The sequence below is a fragment of the Macaca fascicularis genome, chromosome 14, assembly GCF_037993035.2.
Source record: "Macaca fascicularis isolate 582-1 chromosome 14, T2T-MFA8v1.1".
In the NCBI taxonomy this organism is placed as follows: Eukaryota; Metazoa; Chordata; class Mammalia; order Primates; family Cercopithecidae; genus Macaca; species Macaca fascicularis.
In genome coordinates, this window is record NC_088388.1 from 15,894,011 (window position 1) to 15,918,035 (window position 24,025).

A 24,025-nucleotide genomic window follows, 5' to 3' on the forward strand; every position below is an offset into this window, starting at 1 on the left:
AAGTCATTTTATTGGACTGTAGCTAACGTAGCTAGCAGAAGACTCTAATAAGGTTAAATAGCACTTCCTGAACGTTCTCAGAGAGCGACGGAAGTAGTTGTTGAAACAAGGTAGGCGGTGCCTGAGGCATCCAATGACAAGCGGTTCCTTGAGAAAGAGGTGGGTATTCCTTAAAGGCATTGTCCAATGAAAATTACCAACGCCAGACACCGAGACAGCGCCGGGGCGGAGGGGACGATGGAGAATTTCACGGCGCTGTTCGGGGCTCAGGCTGACCCACCACCGCCCCCAACCGCACTAGGCTTCGGACCAGGAAAGCCTCCACCCCCGCCACCGCCTCCTCCGGGCGGGGGACCCGGCACGGCTCCGCCTCCCACCGCGGCCACGGCCCCTCCCGGCGCGGACAAGTCAGGAGCTGGCTGTGGCCCTTTTTACCTCATGAGGGAACTGCCAGGTGAGTACTCGGCCTTGCCAAAGCCAGCCAATCAAATCTTAGAGAGGAGGTGTTGGGCGTGGCTCTCAGCCGGCTAACGGAGGTGCGAGGTAACCTAGGCAACGCATACCCGGACTGTGGAGCCCTAAGTCGAAAGGGCTATTAGGATTCACAAGCAGAGGGATGAGTTGAATTCAACCAAAGGGATGAATGGCGGGGAGCGGGGTGGTGCATCTCCGTGACTGTCTTTTGCACCATGTCCAGGCTGTGTTCCTGACACTGGTTTATGTCTCCCTAAAAAATTATCTAGGGCTGGGCGCAGTGGCTCACGCCTGTAATCCCAACACTCTGGGAGACGGAGGCGGGCGAATCACCTCAGGTCAGGAGTTCGAGACCAGCCTGGCCAACATGATGCAACTCTGTCTGTACTAAAAACACAAAAATTACTTGGGCGTGGTGGCGTATGCCTTTAATTCCAGCTACTCGGAACCCGGGAGGCGGAGGTTGCATTGAGCCGAGATTGCTCCACTGCACTCCAGCCTGGGCGATAGAATGAGACTCCGTCTCAAAACAAAAACAAACAAACAAAAAATCAAGAGTTTGAGTTTGGAACTCGAGAGGCCTGATTTAATATCTTTGGGGACCTAAAGTTTTAGTTACAAGTCTCCCACAGACTTGCTGTGGGTTTGGGGCAAGTTGCCACTCTTCCAAGATTTCTGCGTTTCCTGGTGTCATCAAAGAAGGGGTAAGAATCGAACCAAACTCTTTTCATTCAAAAAATTATTTTGTTGAGTACCTATGTACCAAGCACTTTTCTAAATGCTGGAGATACAGTTGTGAACGAGACTGACAAGATGCTTGCCTTTTTTGGAATGTACATTTCAGTGTAGGAGGCATTGTAAACAAGATAATGTCAGAGAGTGGTTAATGCTAGGAAGAGAAAACATTATAAAAAATTGAAGGTGGCCAGGCGCATTGCTCACGCCTGTAATCCCAGCGCTTGGGTAGGCTGAGGCAGGAGGATCCCTTGAGCCCAGGAGTTTGAGACCAGCCTGGGCAACATGGCGAGACCCAGTCTCTACAAAACATACAAGATTAGCCGGCCGTGGTAGTGCTTGCCTGTAGCCCCAGCTACTCAGGAGACTAAGGGAGGAGAATTGCTTGAACACAGGAGGTCCAGGCTGCAGTGAACCAAGATTGTGCCACTGCACTCCAGCCTGGGCAACAGATGAGACCCTGTCTCTTAAAAAAAAAATTGAGGGGCAGAACTACTTTAGCTAGAGTGGCCAGAGATGCTCTCTCCACATAGCTAAAATTTGAACTAAAATGTAAGCATAGACAAAGGGCCAGCCAGCTATGGACAGGAGGGAGAGATAATTCTAGATACAGGAAATGAGGTCAGAAACCCTGATGTGAGAAAAAGCTTAGAATATCTGAGGGACAGAAAATCAGTTGGACTCCAGTGAAGTGAACAAAAGGAAAGAGTGTTAGGAGAGAGATGAAGCTGGGAGAGTTAGGCAGAGGCTTTTATAAAGCAATAAAGGCATTTAGATTGTAAATACAAAAGGAAGCCATTTAAAACAATTTTTTATAGAGACAAGGTCTCACTGTGTCACCCAGGCTGGACTGCAGTGGTACAGTCATAGCTCACTGTAACCTCCAATTCCTAGGCGCATGCTGTCCTCCCACCTCAGCCTCCCAAGTAGCTAGGACTGCAGGCATGTGCCACCACAGTTGGCTAACTTAAAAATTTTTTGTAAAGACTGGGTCTTACTGTGTTGCCCAAGCTGGTCTTGAACTCCTGGCCAATGACAGTCCTCCCACCTTGGCCACCCAAAGTGCTAGGATTATAGGCCTGAGCCACTGTGCCCAGCCAAGGAAAGCCATTTTAACATAGGAACTTGGTCAAATGTACTTATTTAGAGAAGTAAATGGATACAGGGTGTTAGACGTAGAGCTGACAGGGTTGAAAAGCTGAATATAGGGCCAGGTGCTGTGGCTAACGCCAGTAATCCCAGCACTTTGGGAGGCTGAGGTGGGAGGACTGCTTGAGCCCAAAAGTTTGAGACCAGCCTGGGCAATATAATGAGACCCCATCTCTACAAAAAATAAAAGTAAATTAGCTAGGGATAGCAGCGTACACCTGTAGTCTCAGCTACTTAGGAAGCTGAGGTGGTAGAATCACTTGAGCCCAGGAAGTTGAGGCTGCAGTGAGCTGTGATTGTGCCACTGTGCTCCAGCTTAGATGATAGAGGAAGAAGCTGTCTCAGTTAAAAATACATATTGTATATAGAAGTGAAGGAGATAGAAGAATTGATGCCTTTTTAAGTTTTCAGCTTGAATAATTGGGTGTATGGGTATGAGACTTGGAAGATGAGGAAGGAACAAGTTTGAAGAGGTGGAAATCGAGTTGTTTTGGACATGTTTGGTCTCCAAGATGCTGCCTTTCTCTCTCTTTTTTTTTTTTTTTTTTTTCTCCTGAGACAGAGTTTTGCTCTTGTTGCGCAGGCTGGAGTGCAATGGCGCAATCTCGGCTCACTGAAACCTCCGCCTCCCAGGTTCAGGCGATTCTCCTGCCTCAGCCTCCCGAGTAGCTGGGATTACAGGCATGCGCCCCCACACCCAGCTAGTTTTTTATTTTTAGTAGAGACGAGGTTTCTCCCTGTTGGTCAGGCTGATCTCAAACTCCCAACCTCAGGTGATCCACCCACCTTGGCCTCCCAAAGTGCCAGGATTACAGGTGTGAGCCACCACGCCTGGCCTCCCAGATGCCTTTCATTGTCTCAAGTCTTATTTCCGCATCATGACTTGAGGGAAGTAGCGACAGATATTGGTATGGTACTTCAAAGTTCACAACACATATGAAGTAGTATTTAATACTTAGAATAGCCCTTTGAGGTAGCATTATTATCTACATTTTATAATTGAAAAAACTGAAACATGGAGAAGTTGACATCCCTTTGATTAGTTAGTGGTTGATGTCCACCAGCAGTTTCCTTTAATCTTTCTTTTGCCTTCCCTATTCTGATTGTAGCTATTGGTATCAGTCAGTTGACAGATTGAATATCTGTTCTGGGCAAATGCTGGGTGTATGAGGAGGGTGAGATGGAGAGAGAGATTAGTAATGCTGGTCATTGCTTTTCAAGGAGATTAGTTAGGAATGTAAAATTTGTGGTTTAAGGATAGTGACTATATTTCCTGTCAACTCCATCTCATTTTGTGCTCATGCCTCACAACAGCAATTAACAATATCTTAGCCATCAATATTAAGAACTATCTAATGGTTTTCAAAGTGTGTTGCTATCCAAAATGACAGTAAGAATAAAATGTCACTTGAGCTAGACCTTGAATAATTCATGTTGGTGAAGAAAAATTAGGAAGAATTTTCCTAAAATGAAATAATGTGAGGGGTGTGTTTTTGAGGCGATAGGGAGATTCATTTGGACGGATCAGAAATTTTGCATAGAGGAGTAGTGGTTGATGAGGCCCCAAAGCTAAGTTGGAGTAAGATGTAATTAGCCTTGAGTGCCAGTCAAAAGGAATTTGAGTGTTCTCCTGAGGGCAAAAAGAAACCATTAAGATTTGTGAACCGAGGAGTACTGCTTTCCAAAAATATCTGGAACATGTGGGTGCCGTGGATTGAAATAGAGAAGCCATGAGTGATGTTGGCAAGTTTGGAATTTCAAAACGAAAAAAAATTTTTTTTTTTTTAATCTTGTTGGGCAGGGTGGTTCATGCCTGTGATCCTAGCACTTTGGGAGGCTGAGGCAGGCAGATTGTTTGAGTCTAGGAGTTCAAGACCAGTCTGGGCAACATAGGGAGACCCCTGTCTCTACAAAAAGTATAAAAATTAGGCCGGGCGCGGTGGCTCACGCCTGTAATCCCAGCACTTTGGGAGGCCGAGACGGGTGGATCACAAGGTCAGGAGATCGAGACCATCCTGGCTAACACGGTGAAACCCCGTCTCTACTAAAAAAAATACAAAAACCTAGCCGGGCAAGGTGGCGGGCGTCTGTAGTCCCAGCTACTCGGGAGGCTGAGGCAGGAGAATGGCGTGAACCCAGGAGGCAGAGCTTGCAGTGAGCTGAGATCCGGCCACTGCACTCCAGTCTGGGCGACAAAGCAAGACTCTGTCTCAACAACAACAACAAAAAAAATTAGCCCAGCATGGCAGTGTATACATGTAGTTCCAGCTACTTGGGAGGCTGAGGCAGGAAAATAGTTTGAGCCCAGGATGCAGAGATTACAGTGAGCCAAGATCGTGCCATTGCACTCCAGCCTGGGTGACAGAGCGATACTATCTCAAAAAATAAATAAATAAAAATAAAAAATAACCCTTGTAGAATAGTCAAAACTGGAATATGAACTCTCAAGTTTAGAAAAAACCCAGACTGCCTTCTCACCTGGGTCTTAAGGATAACCATCTGGACAGAGGAGAGCTGGCGGAGCAGGGGAAATTCAGAAGATTGTAATGGCAAGAGGCAGTGCCCAGAGTTATGAGGAGAGAGGCTGTGACATTGGGTCTCCTGCCATTACCCTTGCTCAGTCTTCTGAGTTGTTTGGTAGTAAAGGGAAGGAAAAGGGTGAAATAAGGCCTAGCAGTATAGAGCGAAAGTGTCTTGTTTATTTAATAAATATTTATTAAGCACCTAATGTGTGTACTGTGCTAGGCACTAGCGATACATGAATGAACAAGACATTGTCTGTGCCTCCAAGGAGCTTACAGTTCAGTACCTGTTTTTCTGAGTGAATGATTATAAACAAGCCATTTTTGTCATTTGTACCCTCTGTGTCTATCATAATTACAAATGAAGTTGTAGTTAGCCATTTCTTCCTTATTAAGTTACTAATAAATGTATATTTTTTAAAAAAAAGAGTCAGCCATGCAATATTTATATAGATAGTGCCTTGCATATATATAATACTTTTTTTTTTTTTTTGAGATGGAATCTGACTCTCCCACACAGGCTGGAGTGCAGTGGTGCAAACTCAGCTCACTGCAACTTCCACCTCCCGGGCTCAAGCAGTTCTCCTGCCTCAGCCTCCTAAGTAGCTGTGACTACAGGCGCATGCCACCACACCCAGCTAATTTTTGTATTTTTAGTAGTGATGAGGTTTCACTATGTTGGCCAGGCTGGTCTCGAACTCCTGACCTCAAGTGATCTGCCTTCCTTGGCCTCCCAAAGTGCTGGGATTACAGGCATGAACCACTGTGCCAGGCCTGATACTTTATGCTTTTCAGTATATTTTCATTTGAACCTTGGGAGAAAATGATGTGTATGTAAGATAGCTATTATTCCATTCCACAGATAAGAGGAAACTGAGGCATGGAAAGACAGCCAGAATAATTCTAGTTGCCTGACTAGTTTTTTTGTTTTTTGAGACAGGGTCTCACTCTCACGCCCAGACTGCAGTGCAGTGGCCTGATCTCAGCTCACTGCAACCTCTGTCTCGCAGGGATTACAGGTGTGCACCACTATTGCCCAGGCTGGTCTTGAACTCCTGACCGCCTCGGTTTCCCAACGTGCTGGGATTACAGGCGTGAACCACCGCACCTGGTCATTAGTTGACTGACTTCTAATAAAACATTTCTTCCTGGACGTGCATGGTGGCTCACACCTGTAATCCCAGCACGTTGGGAAGCCGAGATGGGTGGATCACTTGAGTCAGGAGTTCAAGACCAGCCTAGCCAACATGATGAAACCCCATCTCTACTAAAAAAAAAAAATACAAAAATTAGCCAGGCATGGTGGTGCGTGCATGTAATCCCAGCTACTTGGGAGGCTGAGGTGGGAGAATCACTTGAACCCGGGAGGTGGAGGTTGCAGTGAGCCAAGATCGTGCCACTGCACTCCAGCCTGGGCAACAGAGCAAAACTCCCGTATCAAAAACAAAAAACATTTATTCCTTTTAGGCAAGGCATCATACTCAATATCATGAGGAAGAATAAAGATGTTGGTAACAATTTAGGCGGTGGTAGCTAGAAAAATCTCCCGGTTCTTTTCTTATGTAAAGGTGATTAGTGTTTCTTGCTAGTACAAAAAAATGTCCTTGACAAGACCCTTAAGTCACTGGGTCATATTTGGTCCCCTTAGCATGGTTGTAGCTAAGCTGTGAGGTCGTATTTTCCTGGCTGTGTCAGAGAATGTAATTTTCACTAGTACATTTTATGAGAAGCGCTCAGAACAGCATTTACCGTGAAGCAAGAAGCACCATGTAAATCAACTCTAGTTAATCTGAGAGATTGGAGTGTCTCCTTCATTGGGCTAGAGCAGTTCCTGTCTCTGCCCTATTGGATTTTTGCCTGTTTTTCCCCTTCCCATTGGAAGCTACCATTGTGTTGTATTGTATTTTTCATGTTATTTACTTTTGCTGTTTTTTTCTTTTTTTTTTCTGAGACAGAGTGTCACTGTCGCCCAGGCTGGAGTGCAGTGGCGCAATCTCAGCTCACTGCAACCTCCACCTCCTGGGTTCAAGTGATTCTCCTGCCTCAGCCTCCTAAATAGCTGGGACTACAGGTACGCACTACCACACCCAACTAATTTTTTGTATTTTTAGTAGAGACAGGCCTTCACCGTGTTAGCCAGGATGGTCTCAATCTCCTGACCTCATGATCCGCCTGCCTCGGCCTCCCAAAGTTCTGGGATTACAGGCAAGAGCCACCGTGACTGGCCTGCTCTGTTTCTTTAAAAATAAATTTTAAATTTTAAAATCTGCACTTAAAAATTCCTTATTTAGGTTAATATATAGTCCTTCACTCCCTGGGTCTACTTTGAAGACTGATCTTTTTTATTTTTATTCTGCGTTGTCTAGGTAGCACAGAGCTGACGGGCAGCACGAATCTGATCACACACTACAACTTGGAACAAGCCTATAATAAATTCTGTGGGAAGAAGGTGAAGGAGAAGCTAAGTAACTTCCTGCCTGACCTGCCAGGGATGATTGATTTGCCTGGTTCCCATGATAACAGCAGCCTCCGCTCTCTCATTGAGAAGCCCCCTATTCTCAGTAGCTCTTTTAATCCTATCACAGGGACCATGCTGGCCGGCTTCCGCCTCCACACTGGCCCGGTGAGTCCTGTTGGAGGAAGAAGGCAAATGGGGAGGCCTAAACATGGAGATGGTTTTTCTGTCCAAGTCTGTTCCTTCATAATGGAGCAGAACGGATGATAGGAGCAGGAGAGATTTCCTCCCTCTACTCACCTGGACCTTCCTTTGGTTCCTTCAGTTGCCAGAGCAGTGTCGTCTGATGCATATTCAGCCTCCCAAGAAGAAGAATAAGCACAAGCACAAACAGAGCCGTACCCAGGATCCTGTCCCCCCAGGTAAGAAGCAGTTCTATTCAAACCAAAAAAAAAAACCTGACCTGAATCTGGTTTGAACTTCCATAGGTAAACCCAGTTAAGTTCAGTATGGAGCTCTGGACTCCTAAATTCCCCTGAAGAAGAAACCAGTGTACTGTGGTCTCTTGGGACTTGGGACAGGGACTGTAGCAGCACCTCTGTATCCTTTTTGGCCATTTGGACAAAAGCAGTTGCCCCGACTTGGGATTTTCCTGTAGTCTTCAGTGGTTCATAACAGTAGAGGATTTTGAGCTTTATGGGTGATAGGTACCTAATGTCTCCTACAGAAACACCATCTGATTCAGATCACAAGAAGAAGAAAAAGAAAAAAGAAGAGGATCCTGAACGGAAAAGGAAGAAGAAAGAGAAGAAGAAAAAGAAGGTAGAGTAGAGGCCTATTGCCACAACCCAGTGATTTTCCCTAGATCTCACCCCTGTCCTAAATACCCTAAATAGTTCTTTGCCTCAAGTTGGACCCACAATTGAAAACCCAAGGCAGGTTACAGGTTTCTCCTGTACAGCCTGATCAAAGCCAAGGCTAGTTCCTAGTTGTTCTTACCCCTCCTTCTTTCTCTCCCAGAACCGGCATAGTCCAGACCACCCAGGTATGGGCAGCTCCCAAGCCAGCAGCAGCAGCAGCCTACGCTAACAGGACCACTGGACTCTTTGCCAGGATGGCTTTTCCTGCTGTACTGAACCTGCTGACAAAAGCTGCCTTCCAGGCTCTTGGACACTGCCTTGGGAGCATCCTGCAGCTGGGACAGAGACCAGCTCCTGTTGGGCTCAGTTGAGACTAAGTACATTAGGAGAGAGAGGGACATGCTTTTGTAGGCTCATCCCAGTTGGTTTTCTCATGGACATCTCCCAGGAAGCTTACAATTTTCTTCTCTCTCTGTTGTGCAATTTGTCTGATTTAGGACTTGTTCTGTTTTTTCTTAAAAAAAAATTACATTTATCAAATTGGCTGAAGTGTGACTGCTGTTAAGAGGTATGTTCTGTGAGTCAGGATTTAAGACAAGGCATTGCTAAGACTTGAGGGGATTTGGGTCTTGTTGTTACATTATGCAGGGAACCAACCAAAATGAAAAATGACCCAAGCTTACTAATACTCCACAGCAGACACAGAACACTCTGCCCGTTATGTTAAGAACCAGGCGCCTGGGTGATCTCAGGCTCCATCTGAAGAGCTGATCCAGGTAGGGCTCAACAGTGTATTCTAGGTCAATTTTGTGTTGAAACAGAATAGCCAACTGAAAACACATGGACAGTCACCCATGTATTTCAACAAGATTGGTTTCTTAGGTCAGAAGCCTGTGATCTTTTGAAATGAACTTCTGGCAAGCAAAGGTAAATGCTTCTCTTTTCTTTACAATAACTTTTGACCTGCTTCACTCCTTAGTTAAGACAATAAAGTTACTTAGCTGATGTGAAAACATTTCTAAAACAGCAACAAAATGTAACCTAACCTATCAAAATGTTTAAAAAAAAAAAACCTTTAGTTTTTCCAGCTGGTTAGGTAACTGAAAACATCCATGAGAAAACCTGAATTAATGTAACCTGACTTTAAATTTAACACACAGTTAAAATCTGTTGCCGTGAAAGCCAAGTTTGTTCCTCAATCAGTGGGTGGAAAACCACTCATTCAACTGGTTTAAATCCAGATTTCAGAATAAGAGTTTGCTGGGGTTTTTTTTTTTTTTTGGACAGAGTCTCACTCTGTTACACAGGAATGCAGTGGCGTGATCTCGGCTCACTGCAACCTCTACCTTCTGGGTTCAAGTGATTCTTGTACCTCAGCCTCCCAAGTGGCTGGGACTACAAGTGCGTGCCACCAGGCCTGGCTAATTTTTGTTTTTATATATATATATATATATTTTTTTTTTTTTTTTTTTTTTTAATTAATTAATTTTGGAGACAGAGTCTTGCTCTGTCGCCCACGCTGGGGTGCAGTAGTGCAATCTCAGCTCACTGCAACCTGTGCCTCCTGGGTTCAAGTGATTCTCCCACCTCAGCCTCCCAAATAGCCAGGATTATAGGTACCCATGACCAATGCCCAGCTCATTTTTGCATTTTTAGTACAGATGGGGTTTCACCATGTTGTCCAGGCCGGTCTTGAACTCCTGACCTCAAGTGATCTACCCACCTCAGCCTCCCAAAGTGCTGGGATTACAGGCGTGAGCCACCGCACCCAAATAAGAGTTTATATTCTTACATTTTGAGTAATTAAAGGGTTCTGGCCAACTGCTGGAGATTTAGCATCTAAGGATACCTACTGAAAATTAAGAGCACAGCTTTTGTCCAATAGAAGACAGTCTATCTAATTGAACTGACACCAGTATCTAGTTAACCTGCTTTCAACAGGCTTTCGTATCTATCTCACCTTTGGCTGTTTCCAAAATTAGCTTTACTTTCCAGAGACTAAATCCTGTATTAAAAAAACAACTGTAGGCCGGGCACGGTGCGGTGGTTCACGCCTGTAATCCCAGCACTTTGGGAGGCGGAGGCGGGTGGATCACGAGATCAGGAGAGCGAGACCATCCTGGCTAACACAGTGAAACCCCGTCTCTACCAAAAATGCAAAAAATTAGACAGGCTTGGCGGCGGGCGCCTGTAGTCCCAGCTGCTTGGGAGGCTGAGGCAGGAGAATGGTGTGAACCTGGGAGGCGGAGCTTGCAGTGAGCCGAGATCACGCCACTGTACTCCAGCCTGGGCAACTGAGCAAGACTCCCCAAAAAAAAAAAACAGCTGTAGCTGGGCATGGTGGCTCATGCCTGTAATCCCAGCGCTTTGGGAGGCCAAGGCAGGACTGCTCAAGGCCAGAAGTTCGAGACCAGCCTGGGCAAAATTGGTCGAGAGCCTATTTCTACTGAAAAAAAAAAAAATAAGCATGGTGGCATGCCGCTCTAAGTCCTAGCTTCTCAGAAGGTTGAGGTGGGAAGACCCTTGAGGCCAGGAGTTTGAGGGTATAGTGATCTGATTGTGCCACTGCCCTCCAGCCTAAGCAACCAGAATGAGGCCCTGTCTCTTAAAAGAAAGAAACAATTTTTAAGAGTTCTCTAAGCTTTCAAATAACAACTTTGGTGGTTTCAAGAGACTTTTTTTCCAGGTATTTTTTAATTAAATTACCCAAATAAAAACAGGACCTGTTGTTTTTAGAAACTGAGTTTCTATGTTGCCAAGGTTGGCCTGGAACTCCTGGGTTCATGTGATCCTCCTGCCTCAGCCTCCCTCAGTGCTGGGATTACAGGCATGAGCCACCACACTCGGTCTCTATTTTTTTAGTAGTAGTTGTTTTAAGTGGCTAATTTCATTATAGTCTTGCCTAAAGAAGGGCTGGGACCAGAGAAGCTTATGAGTTTGTCACTGTGGTAACTTCCCACCAGAAATCGTTCACCTTGTCTCAACCAGACAAAATAACACAAGTCAGGGGGCGCTGGTTAGATCAGGATTTCTTTTTATTCCTCGTTGGTTTAAAATGGCTAATCAGAATAAAAAATAAAAGGGCCTCTTTGTGGAGGCTGGGATCTCCCCTATTTAGAGGTTAGAACCCAGGTATCCCCTCTACCCAGCACCATAGTGAGGTGGGCTGAGGGGTAACCCCCAAGGGACAATTGGAGGGGCCTAGGCCTGCCACTCCTTCTCTCTATCCCCCGTTTTTGGCATGTGATGAAAAATATTGCTTTTTGGATTCTTCTCTCCTGGCCTTGGATTTTAAAATCAAGTTAACCGTGTAAGCTAGGGGAGGCTCCAAGGGGCTAGTAGAAGGAGCCCACTCTAATCCCTCTCCCCCAAGGAGGGGATTATCCAATATTGTTTGAGCTAGGCCAAGTTATTTTCCTGATCTCCCCCCACCACCAGTGTCTTGAAGTTTTGACCCCTTTCCTAGGGAAACTAAATGCCAATGAGCCTAGAAAACTAATTCTCCTCTCCAAGTCCCTCCCTCTTGTGACCAAAATCCCAGACTCGCCTCTCCCCAGGCTTCTTCCTAATCACACTTAGCACCAACAGAGGATGCTATTTCCTTAGTAACTGGAACAAATGAGAGGGAACCACAGGGAAAAGACTGACGTCTCCCCTCTTTTCCTGCTGGTCTGAGGAATGGGAAGAGTAAGATCCCCCTCCATATATGTATCCCTCCCTCATTTTCCCATCCCAGGATAGATATATAATTTCTTTGATATTTATAATATATATATATATATATTATATGTACACACACACCTGGTAACGCAGAAGAGGAAAAAAATAGAATCCGTAACAATAATAAAAAAAATTATTTCTGGTTTAAAAATGATCTGGTTCCCTCCAGGGCGAGCAATTGCACAAATGTCCACTGAGTCTGGTCCAGGGATCAAGGAAGGGAAGGTCTTAAAAGATAAGAGGAGGGGGTTGCTACCCCAGTCTCAGGGCCCCAACTCTCCGACTCCCCAAGCCCACTGCATTTTAGAAAACACTCCTCATCCTCTTGGAATTGGTGGTTTAAAAAATGTCCATGCAGGGGAGGGGAGCCCCTTGAGGGAAGGAAGGTGGCCACCTGGGGCCCTTTGGTGTAGGCGCAGAGGCGTTGGGGAGGGGAGGCGCCGAAGGCTCACACCGAAATCTCATAGGTGGTACCACCAACCCCTGACACCTTCTTGACTCCTCCCCTCGTGGGGCTACTGAGAGATGGCTGGCCTGGGCCAGGGGAGGCTGAGCCTAAACTCTTGGGCTGCCCATTGGATTTGCTGTAGGCGGTCTTCAGCTGTACTTCATCTCTGGAAAGAAGAGACGAGACAGGTGTCAGGAAATGGTACACAAAACATTGGAAAGGGAGACAGTTTCAAAGGTTCAAAGAAAAAATTGGTGTTCTTTTCTATATCCATACTTTCTTACCCAAACGTCCCCCTTTATTGCCCTGCTTAAAATAAGCCTGACTCCCAATCTCTCCTATTTACTGCTACTCTTTTTTTTTTTTTTGAGACGGAGTCTCGCTGTGTCACCCAGGGTGGAGTGCGGTGGCCGGATCTCAGCTCACTGCAAGCTCCGCCTCCCGGGTTTTTTTTACGCCATTCTCCTGCCTCAGCCTCCCGAGTAGCCGGGACTACAGGCGCCTGCCACCTCGCCCGGCTAGTTTTTTGTATTTTTTAGTAGAGACGGGGTTTCACCGTGTTAGCCAGGATGATCTCGATCTCCTGACCTCGTGATCCGCCCATCTCGGCCTCCCAAAGTGCTGAGATTACAGGCTTGAGCCACCGCGCCCGGCCCTACTGCTACTCTCTAGTAACAGCTATAACATGTACTTACTCCCAGGCAAATACTTTTAGGAAGATAGGATTATGGAAAAAGTATTAATCTTCAGTCTCTTAACAGGAATTGCCCATGAAGGCAGGTGGAGTCAAAGTGAAAATAAAGAGCTACCAGGATACCCCTGGGTCCACCTACATTAGGATGTACAACAGAAGCCCTGATGGCTTTTGCAGAGCAGTATGCCAATTTGAAATGGCTAAGGGTCAGGATAGTACTAATACTTACTTGGGTGTCAGTAATGGCTGCAAGGCCACTTCTTCTGTCTCAGACACACCAGGTTGGGCTTTCTGGCTGCTGTAAGACATCGATCGGCCCAGGTATGAGGCCGTTGGGCCTGGTTCAGGGGACCCTACTCCCCGGCCCCTTAGCCCATCTGGCTTGCCAAAACGGGGGGCAGCTGGGCGTCCCAGTGGAGTCTTGCCCAAAGGTGATCTCTTTGAATCATCTGAGGAGGAACTAGTACGAGGGGCATGGCCTGAGCCTGGTGTTGACTGAATGCCTGAGTCCCCCAAGCCTGGTTCCTCCTCACGGCCTGGGAGTGGGGGTGACTGGCGCAGCAACTTCTCTCGTTCCTGGAGGGAGGCCACAATGTGGCGCGACAGATTGTCGTAACGGACTGGTGAGGGCTCTCGGTGTGTTGGGCCAGTTGGCACCAAACGTGGGTGTCTCTCAGCTTCCCGTTGCTGGGCCAGCCTGGCTGACAGGAAGGGAGAGGTATAGCCTAAAGGTGGGTCTGGCTCAGGCCCTGCCTGCACTGACTCAAAATCAGGGCTGTCTGAAGGTGTGAGCAAGCTGTCATAAGATAGGCTTCCATTGCGTGTCTGGTTGGCCAGGCTCTTATAGGAGGTGGAGGTGGTGCCCTCTGAACGAATGGATTGCAACTGGCCCAGCTCAAAGCCTGTGCCCTGGGCTGACTTGAGGCTGGAGGAGCGTGAGCCACTGGATAGTGGATCGAAGTGAAAACTTTTGCCAAAGGTAGGAGAACGGAAGCTCTCTGGTTCCAAGCTGGGCTCTGAGCGGTAGCTGGGATGACGGCTGCTCTCTGCAATTGAGGTTGGCTCCTTCAAGCTGTCCCCACGACTCAACTAAGGAAGAAAGTAAAGCAGGCTGTTAGTGCTCCTCTTGTGACAAGCTAGACCCCAGAGCCCAAGGAGTTGGTCAAAAAGAGTATTATGTGCCAATAATATGCTTAGAACTCTTACATGCATTATGTGGGTTAATCCCTCAAGAAAAACTGAATTCAAACAAATATCTCATTTTCAGATACAGAAAGCAAGGCATACAAAGGTTAAGTATCTCGCCCATGGGCAGAACTGGGTTATAAACTCAGATCAAGCACTAATCTATTATGCTATATTGCCCAGTCTGATGAAGGACACAGTATCAAGGAGATTCAGTTCCACGAATGCCAACAATTAGTGAAATGTACTTTGTTTTCTTCTCTTCCCTTCCCCTAATCTTTTTTTCCCAGAACAGCTGGCATGTGTTTTGTGTGTATGTGTGTGTGTATTTGAGGCAGAGTCTCACCCTGTCGCCCAGTCTGGAGTGTGATAGCACAATCTTGGCTCACTTCAACCTCAGCCTCCCAGGTTCAAACGATTCTCCTGCCTCAGCTGGGATTACAGGCGCCCGCCACCACGCCCAGCTGATTTTTGTATTTTTAGTAGAGATAGGTGTTTTTAGTAGAGATAGGGTTTCACCATGTTGGCCAGGCTGGTCTTTTGCTCCTGACCTCAGGTGGTCTGCCCACCTCGGCCTCCCAAGGTGCTGGGATTACAGGCTTGAGCCACCATGCTTGACCTTTTTTTAATTTTTTTTTTTTTGAGGTGGAGTCTCACTCTGTCACCAGACTGGAATCCAGCAGTGGGATCTCCGGCTCACTGCAGCCTCCTGAGTAGCTGGGACTACAGGTGCATACCACCACGTCCAGCTAATTTTTTTTGTTTGTTTGTTTGAGACGGAGTCTCACTCTGTCGCCCAGACTGGAGTGCAGTGGCGCAATCTCGGCTGACTGCAACCTCTACCTCCCAGATTCAAGCGATTCTCCTGCCTCAGCCTCCTGAGTAGCTGGGATTACAGGTGCCCCACCACTACCACGCCCAGCTAATTTTTGTATTTATTCATTTTTTTTGAGACGAGGTCTCAGGCTGGAGTGCAGTGGCGCAATCTCAGCTAACTGCAAGCTCCGCCTCCCGGGTTCACGCCATTCTCCTGGCTCAGCCTCCACGCCTGACTAATTTTTTTGTATTTTTAGTAGAGACAGCGTTTCACTGTGTTAGCCAGGATCATCTTGATCTCCTGACCTCGTGATTCGCCTGCCTTGGCCTCCCAAAGTGCTGGGATTACAGGCCTGAGCCACTGCATCCCGCAATTTTTGTATTTTTAGTAGAGATGGGGTTTCACCATATTGGCCAGGCTGGTCTCGAACTCCTGCCCTTGTGATCCACCACGCCTGGCCTAATTTTTGTATTTTCAGTAGAGAAGAAGTTTCACCACGTTGGCCAGGACGGTCTCAATCTCTTGACCTTGTGATCCGCCCACCTTGGCCTCCCAAAGTGCTGGGATTATAGGAATGAGCCACCATGTCCTGTCAGTTGGCATGTTATTACCCCACCTCTTAGAGTACTCAGTACCTTGGCGCTGGAGGAATGCGGCATGGCAGCTGATGTACTGCTGCTACTGTAACCCGGCCGATACTTGTACATGGTAGGTGTCGGGGGGCTGTCCTTGCCCAGTAAGCTGCTATCTGCAAGAAAAAAGGCCAAGGGGGCACTACTTTACAAGCGGTGTTTTGGTTTAAGAGACAGGGTCTCATTCTGCTGTCCACGCTGGAGTGCAAGTGGCACAATTATAGCTCACTGGAGCCTTGAACTCCTGGGCTCCCACCTCAGCCTCCTGAGTAGCTGGACTGCAGGCATATGCCACCATGCCCAGCTAATTTTTTTTTATTTTTTGTAGAGACAGCCTTGCTATGTTGTCCAGGGTGGTCTTGAACTCCTGGGCTCAAGCAATCCTCCTGCATTGGCCTCCCAAAGTGCTGGGATCACAGGTGTGAGCCACTGTGTCTAGCCTATGAGTGGTTCACTTTATCTGCCTAGGGTTCCTTAAGTACAGGTAGAGGACAAGGTAGGGATATACCCTTCGCTGAAATCAAGACTAAAGACTCAAACCAGCTCAGAACTCAGGGTGGATAAATGCACCAAAAAGGTCCTATGATGTTCTCTGGTCTGCCTAAAGGCTGACCATTTTCCCGGCAAAAGTCCCATTCACTGCCAATAGCTAAATGGCATCTCTTCTCTTCCAGTTGCAAAGTGGCACAAGTACCAACTGTTGGGTATTTAAAGTCACAACACAAGTAATATCTCCCAGCCCTCGCATGTCCTCTAAAGCTCATAACCTTCTCAATCCTGCCCCTAGTTCTAGTATCTTACAAATCAAGGCAGCCCTTACCCTCATTAGTAGCCAGGCCGAGGTGTGTTCGCAGCCCCGTGTAACGGCTCAGGTCTGGCTTAGGAGGAGGTGGAGGTTCAGCATCTGCAGACTGGCTCTCTGTTATCTCCAGGCTTCCCTTAGACTGGATTGATGAGGGGAGCGAAAAGTCAGATTTGGAAATTGAGCATTACAGCAACTCACAGTATTAAATTGGTATAAAAGAGAGGTATTTGGGAGTCAATTCTCATGTATTTCCTTTTTTTTTTTTTCTTTTGAGACAAGGTCTCACTCTTGCCCAGGCTGGAGTACAGTGGCACACGCATGATCATGGCTCACTGCAGCCTGCAACTCTTAGGCTCAAGTGCTCCCTTGAGCCTTGAGCCTTCAACCTCAGCCTCCCAAGTAGCTGGGATTACAGGTACATGCCACCACACCCAGTTAATTTATTTTACTTTATTTTGTAGAGACGGGGGTCTCGCCATGTTGTCCAAGCTGGTCTTGAACCCCTAACCTCAAGCAATACCACCCCACTTTGGCCACCCAAAGTGTTGGGATTATAGACATGAGCCACTGCCTATCATATATTTCTAAACCAGACTGGAAGACAAGGCACAAGAATCAGTTTGGGTATAGTATTAGATGAAGAAAAGTTTTTTTTTTTTTTTTTTTTTAAATGGAGTCTTGCTCAGTCACCCAGGCTGGAGTGCAGTGGTGTGATCTTGGCTCATTGCAACCTCTGGCTTACAGGTTCAAGCAGTTCTCATGCCTCAGCCTCCCACGCAGCTAGGATTACAGGCATGTGCCACCACACCTGGCTAATTTTTTTTTTTTTTTTGAGATGGAGTTTCGCTCTTGTTGCCCATGCTGGAGTGCAACGGGCATGATCTCGGCTCACTGCAACCTCCACCTCCCGGCTTCAAGCAATTCTCCTGCCTCAGCCTCCCAAGTATCTGGGATTACAGGCAAGGGCCACCACGCCCAACTAATTTTATTTTTTTTTTTTTTTTTTTTTTTTTTTTTTTTTTTTTTTTTTTTTGAGACGGAGTCTCACGCTGTTGCCCAGGATGGAGTGCAGTGGTGCGATCTCGGCTCACTGCAAGCTCCGCCTCCTGGGTTCACGCCATTCTCCTGCCTCAGCCTCCTGAGTAGCTAGGACTACAGGCGCCCGCCACCGTGCCCGGCTAATTTTTTGTATTTTTAGTAGAGACGGGGTTTCACTGTGGTCTCGATCTCCTGACCTTGTGATCCGCCCGCCTCGGCCTCCCAAAGTGCTGGGATTACAGGCTTGAGCCACCGCGCCCGGCTAATTTTATATTTTTAATAGAGATGGGGTTTCTCCATGTTGGTCAGGCTGGTCTTGAGCTCCTGACCTCAGGTGATCTACCCACCTCAGCCTCCCAAAGTGCTGGGATTACAGGCGTGAGCCACTGCGCTCAGCCAGAAAAGTTTTCTATTTTTTATTTTACTCTGTTTTAGAGATGGAGTCTCGCTATGTTGTCCAGGCTGAGCTCCTGAATTCAAGCGATCTTCCCACCTCAGCCTCGCAAAGTGCTGGGATTATAGGCATGAGTTACTGTACCTGGCAGAAGAAAGGTTTACAAAAGGTTTTAATTCTGTCACTTATTTGCCCATGTAAACCAACAACTACTTGTTTAGCTCCTACCATCTAGCTGTAAGCTGCTAAGTCCTATGAAGACATGGAAATTAATGAATTCATTTTTTACTGTTAATGAACTTAAAGTCTAATGTAGGGCCGGGTGCAGTGGCTCACGCCTGTAATTCCAGCACTTTGGGAGGCTGAGGGAGGTGGATCACTTCAGGTCAGGAGTTCGAGACCAGCCTGGCCAACATAGGAAAATCCTGCCTCTACCAAAAATACAAAAATTAGCAGGGCATGGTGGCATGCGCCTGTAGTCCCAGCTACTTGGGTGGCTGAGGTATGAGAATCGCTTGAACCTGGGAGGCAGAGGTTGCAGTGAGCTGAGATCATACCACAGGAGTCCAGCCTGGGTAAGAGACCAAGACTTCCTCTCAAAAAAAGAAAAAATCCAATGTAGAAAACAAGAATTGTACTGAAGTAATTTTAACACAGATCAGTAAGTGATAAACACTGTAAGAAATATAGGCCAGGCGCGGTGGCTCATGACTGTAATCCCAGTACTTTGGGAGGCCAAGGTGGGCGGATCACCTGAGGTCAGGGGCTCGAGACCAGCCTGGCCAACATGGCAAAACCCCATCTCTACTAAAAATACAAAAATTAGCCAGGCAAGGTGGCAGGCATCTGTAATCCCAGCTACTCTGGAGGCTGAGGCAGGAGAATTGCTTGAACACGGGAGGCAGAGTTTGCAGTGAGCCGAGATTGCACCACTGTACTCCAGCCTGGGCAACAGAGCAAGATTCTGTCTCAAAAGAAAAAAAAGAAAAAAAGAAAACTAAAGCAAGCTTCCACCCCTTTGCCTTGAGTTAGTTTTCCATGTTATCTAGCTTGACTTCCCTAAATTCCTCACCTTTGTTCTCCTCAGCTCTCCCTGGATGCCATTATCCATGATCTTCACAGTTATCTGCCCATCTGAAACTTCTGGTCGAAGGAAGGGAGGTCTGATTACAATTGTCTTCTCTTTCTTTGGTCTCCCCAAATACCTAAATGTCAAGAGAGAGAGCTTTCATTCATTTATTTTCAGGTATCTACAGTTTGCATAAAGCATTTTTATCAGGTTGGTGCAAAAGTAATTGCAGTTTTGGTCATCACTTACTTAGCAATAAACAGATTTCTTTGATTCTGTGAAGGACTGCAGCAAGACTAGGCCTTTGTGAGCAGATACCTAGCTCAAGGAAAGCACTTTAGAGTGTATCTTATTCACTCTCAATTTTCAAAGGAGATTTACCTTAATACCTGAAGAATATCAATGGAATTCAGTGTCCACTAAAGCAGGGGTCCCCAACCCCTGGGCTGCAGACCAGTACCGGTTTATGGCCTGTTAGGAACTGGGCCACAGAGCAGGAGGTGAGCAGTGGGCCAGCAAGCATTACCATCTAAGCTGCACCTCCTGTCAGATCAGTGGAGGCATTAGATTCTCCTAGGAGTGCAAACCCTAGGACCCTGTTGTAAACTACACATGCAAGGGATCTAGGTTGTATGTGTGTGATCTCAGCTCACTGCAACCTCTGCCTCCCAGGTTCAGGCTATTCTCCTGCCTCAGCCTCCCAAGTAGCTGGGATTACAGGTGCTTGCCACCTTGCCCGGCTAATTTTTGTATTTTTAGTAGAGACGGGGTTTCACCATATTGGCCAGGCTGGACTCGAACTTCTGACCTCAAGTGATTCACCCACCTTGGCCTCCCAAAGTGCTGGGATTACAGGTGTAAGCCGCCACACCCAGCCATGAGAATCTAATACCTCATGATCTGAGGTGGAACAGTTTCATCCTGAAACCACTCCGCCCCAGCCCCCATCTCTGGAAAAACTGTCTCCCATGAAACCGGTCCCTGCTGCCAAAAAGGTTACGGACCACTGCACTAAAGGATGGTCATGTAGGTACTTACCATTCTAAGATAGAGAACCCTTCCTAAAGGCTGTCTCCCACCAGACCCCTCCTTTACCAGAACAAGCCCAAAGAAGATAAAAGTTCTGACCAATGGTAAACACTAGACCAAAAGGATAGGTGTACCTGGGTGCTGGAGAACTGCAGAGAACACGGCTGACATTGTTACAGCAGCCATTGGTGAAGGGGTTCACACCTCCCCGGAATTTACCCGTAACCTACAGGGAGGAAAAAAATACCAGGTTAGAAGATGAGACCTTGACTTCCAAAGGCCAAAATACAAATCTATTACAAATTATTGTGCACTCACTATCTGAGGGATACGCAAATGAGTAAAACACAAGAAATTTATATGTTATGGTTAAGAGCAGGGAATCTACAGTCAGCGTCCTTAGTTCAAATCCTAGGGTCTACCTCATGGTTACTGACCCAAAACCTGTTTCCTCATATAAAATGGGATAGCTTTCTAAATATTGAAAACTAAAATAAAGAATAAGCAATTAAGGGCTGGGCATGGTGGCTCACACCTGTAATCCCAACACTTTGGGAGGCTGAGGCAGGTGGATCACCTGAGGTCAGGAACTCGAGACCAACCTGGCCAACATGGCAAAACCCATCTCTACCATAAAAAGATATAAAAATTAGCCGGGCGTGCTGTCAGGCACCTGCAATCCCAGCTACTTGGGTAGTGGAGGCAGGAGAACTGCTTGAAACCAGGAGGCAGAGGTTGCAGTGAGCCGAGATCCTGCCACTGCACCCTAGCCACTGGGCTCCCGCCTGGGTGACAGAGCAATACTCTGTCTCAAAAAAGAAAAAAAAAGCAATTAAGGTTAGCTACTATTATATGCACAAAAATCATTGCTTTCCTGTAAGCAGCACTATAAGTTTCTTGAGGGCTAGCCCAAGTCTTTTGTTGTTTCTATAAACTGAAAGCCTAAATTCTCCAGTATCCAGTGGGCATACAGTAAATGTCTGTTAACTAAGAAATGGCCTCTTTTTTTTTTTTTTTTTTTTGCAGGAAGATCTTAAATATATGCATATGAGCGCATATATACATATACATATATGTCTTGCTACACTTTAAACTATTAATATAATTTTTTGACAAACTAAATAAAGAATACTATTATTTGGATACCAAGTTCTGTGGTGAGTATTATTTAAAAAACTATCATCTTATTCTTTATGCTATATTGTCTAATTTCAGTTTGGTTTGGATCTCTCAATTGATATTTCAGGTGATGATGCCAAACCATCCAAGAGTTTCATTGGAGACAGACATTATTTTGTTACAAAAGATATCTTAGCACTTTGGGAGGCCGAGGTGGGTGGATCACCTGAGGTCAGGAGTTCGAGACCAGTCTGGCCAACATGGTGAAACCCTGTCTCTACTAAAAATACAAAAATTAGCTGGGCGTGGTGATGCACACCTGTAATCTCAGCTACTTGGGAGCCTGAGGCAGAAGAATCACTTGAACCCAGGAGGCGGAGATTGCAGTGAGCCAAGATCACACCACTGGACACCAGCCTGGACAACAGAGTGAGACTCTGTCTCAAAAAAAAAGATATTTTAGGGCAAAATTCAGCCTTTATCTCTATTGTCTTAGTATCTCTTTGAGAGTTTCTTTTCTTTTCTTTTTTTTTTATTATACTTTAAGTTCTAGGGTACATGTGCACAACATGCAGGTTTGTTACATATGTATACCTGTGCCATGTTGGTGTGCTGCACCCATTAACTCGTCATTTACATTAGGTACATCTCCTAATGCTATCCCTCCCCCACCCCGCCCCCCCACCCCACAACAGGCCCCAGGGTGTGATGTTCCCCACCCTGTGTCCAAGTGTTCTCATTGTTCAATTCCCACCTATAAGTGAGAACATGCAGTGTTTGGTTTTCTCTCCTTGAAACAGTTTGCTCAGAATGGTTTCCAGCTTCATCCATGTCCCTACAAAGGACATGAACTCATCCTTTTTTATGGCTGCATAGTATTCCATGGTGTATATGTGAGAAATGGCCTCTATGCTTACATGAGGAACTAGGACTACCTCACTCCCTACCATTAATCTCTACATAATCATGAAAAGTATTCATTAAGCATCTCTTTATGGAAGCACTACACTGCACACTAATCAGAGGGCTAAAGACACATGCCCTGCTCTTCAGGGGTCTCTCGTCACTTCTCTCCATACCTGTTCATTGGTTGTGCGTCCCCTGGCCACCAGCACCACGTGAAATCCCGTGAGGCCAGCTACAGGGATGAAGAATAAGCCAGCCACACACATTACTGCCATTCTGATGCCAAACAATCAAGGAGAACAGAGCAACATGATCTCACTTTCCCCAGCTCCTACTGCAGCCATTTTCCCTTCAGCCCTCATTCCTCCCCCTTCCAATCCCACAACCTAAAAGGCCTTGAAGGATACGTGACAGCCGTGCGGACCCCTGAGAGTTCCTCTATGTGGTAGAGGACATAAAGGAGGCCAAAGCCAAACACACCCATAATGTGGGCTGTCAGGGAAAGGAGGAAGAGGAAGAAATAACGGTAGTTCCGGCGACCAATACAGTTGTTCACCCAGGGGCAGTGATGATCAAATTCCTAGGGACAAAAAGAGACAGATGAGAGGCATCCCTGGACCATAGCATTAAATTACTTCTGTCAAGAAAAGAAACAAATGGCAGCTAAGTTTTGGTTTTAGTAATTTATGATCATGGTCATCAATTAGTCCAAAATTAAATCCAGTTTATTTTGCTCTATAAATCTGCAAGGGAGACCCTCCAGAGGTTGGTCAAAGGCCAAGGCCAAACCAGGCATAGTGGCGCACACTTGTAGTCCCAGCTACTGGGGAGGCTGGGGCTTGAGCCCAGGAGTTCAAGGCTGTAGTGAACTATGATGACTGCCTGTGAATAGCCACTATACTGGGCAACATAGCAAGACCCCACTTCCAAAAAAAAAAATGAAAAGGCCAAGGCCAGTTCTCAAAGTTTATCCCATGTGACCAAGGAACTCTAAAAGTGACGAATGTCAGCGGCTTTGCAAAAACATCAAGATTCATGAGAAAAGAGGATTAGATGGAGAATTTGGCAGGTAACTGCTTACAGCTAAGTGAAAATGGAATGGAAAAAGGACAAGGGATACAGAAGGACAGGCAGGAAAAGAACTACAACAAATTGAAACGCAACGGCATGATTTTCTGGAAGAGAAAACTCAAAGCCAGGATAAATAACCAAAGATGAGCCAACAGCTAGAAGGCTAGAACTATAAATCCTGGTGTCAAGAAAGCCTACACCCTGCTGGTGCAATGGCTCATGCCTGTAATCCCAGCACTCTGGGAGGCCAGGGCATGAGAATCACTTGAAGCCAGGAATTTGAGACAGTCCAAGCAACACAGGGAGACCTCATCACTACAAAAAGTATAAGTAAATAAAAAAGTCTACGCCCATACTGAGTTAAAGCTTCCCTCCTGCAATAATATTTATGCTCTGCCTCTCATGTTATGTCATTACTAACACCATGTGACAGAGCTGGACCATGTGGCCAACCTAGTTAGACAGGACTATACCACATCCAAAGCTAAGAATCTGTTATATGGTTAGGATGAAGACAGTGAAGGTTAAGCATGAAGTCTTACCCCACCTAGGGTGCTTACCTCCACACAGTTGTCACAGACACTGCAATGGGAACATCGAGGGGGACGGTAGAAGCGGCAGGTGGCACACCATTTCATGCGCACCTGGATGCCCTTGATCTCCACTGTTTTGTAAAGGGGAGCTCGGAAATCATCTTCCTTGTCCTCATCCTCCTCAGCTGTAGAGAGGAAAAGTCAATTAAAAACAACTATGCCAGAACTGTAGTAAGTGCTAGGGATCCAATGATGTTTAAAATATAGCTTCTGCCTTTGAGGAATTCACATTCTAATGAGTGAAACTAGGGACTAGGAACTATAAGACTGTGAGGTCAGGTTTTTATACAACACTATGGGAACACGGATG

The 24,025-nt window shown here is 46.3% G+C and overlaps 2 protein-coding genes across 5 annotated transcripts in view; one reads left to right on the plus strand and one right to left on the minus strand.

Annotated features, from left to right (window-relative positions):
• The first annotated feature begins 204 nt into the window (after positions 1–204).
• MED19 (mediator complex subunit 19) lies at positions 205–8,735 on the plus strand. Its single transcript, XM_005577837.5, has 5 exons — positions 205–454; positions 7,247–7,503; positions 7,661–7,757; positions 8,063–8,157; positions 8,356–8,735. The coding sequence occupies exons 1-5, from the start codon at positions 238–240 to the stop codon at positions 8,422–8,424; spliced, it is 735 nt and encodes a 244-aa protein (XP_005577894.2). The 5' UTR covers positions 205–237; the 3' UTR covers positions 8,425–8,735.
• Positions 8,736–11,212: 2,477 nt separating this feature from the next.
• Positions 11,213–24,025, minus strand: part of ZDHHC5 (zDHHC palmitoyltransferase 5) — a 34,361-nt gene continuing 21,548 nt past the window's right edge. For 3 of the 4 annotated variants that reach the window (XM_005577841.5, XM_005577842.5, XM_005577843.5), the window contains 9 exons: positions 23,683–23,840; positions 22,459–22,631; positions 22,225–22,327; positions 20,161–20,252; positions 19,001–19,133; positions 16,512–16,635; positions 15,695–15,807; positions 13,287–14,146; positions 12,031–12,529 (listed from right to left, as the gene is read on the minus strand). In XM_005577841.5, coding sequence (XP_005577898.3) covers positions 12,364–12,529; positions 13,287–14,146; positions 15,695–15,807; positions 16,512–16,635; positions 19,001–19,133; positions 20,161–20,252; positions 22,225–22,327; positions 22,459–22,631; positions 23,683–23,840 — 1,922 coding nt within the window. In that variant the 3' untranslated portion in view covers positions 12,031–12,363. Of the gene's footprint in view, positions 12,530–13,286; positions 14,147–15,694; positions 15,808–16,511; positions 16,636–19,000; positions 19,134–20,160; positions 20,253–22,224; positions 22,328–22,458; positions 22,632–23,682; positions 23,841–24,025 lie in introns of all 4 variants that reach the window. The other variant, XM_005577840.4, reaches the window with a different exon arrangement.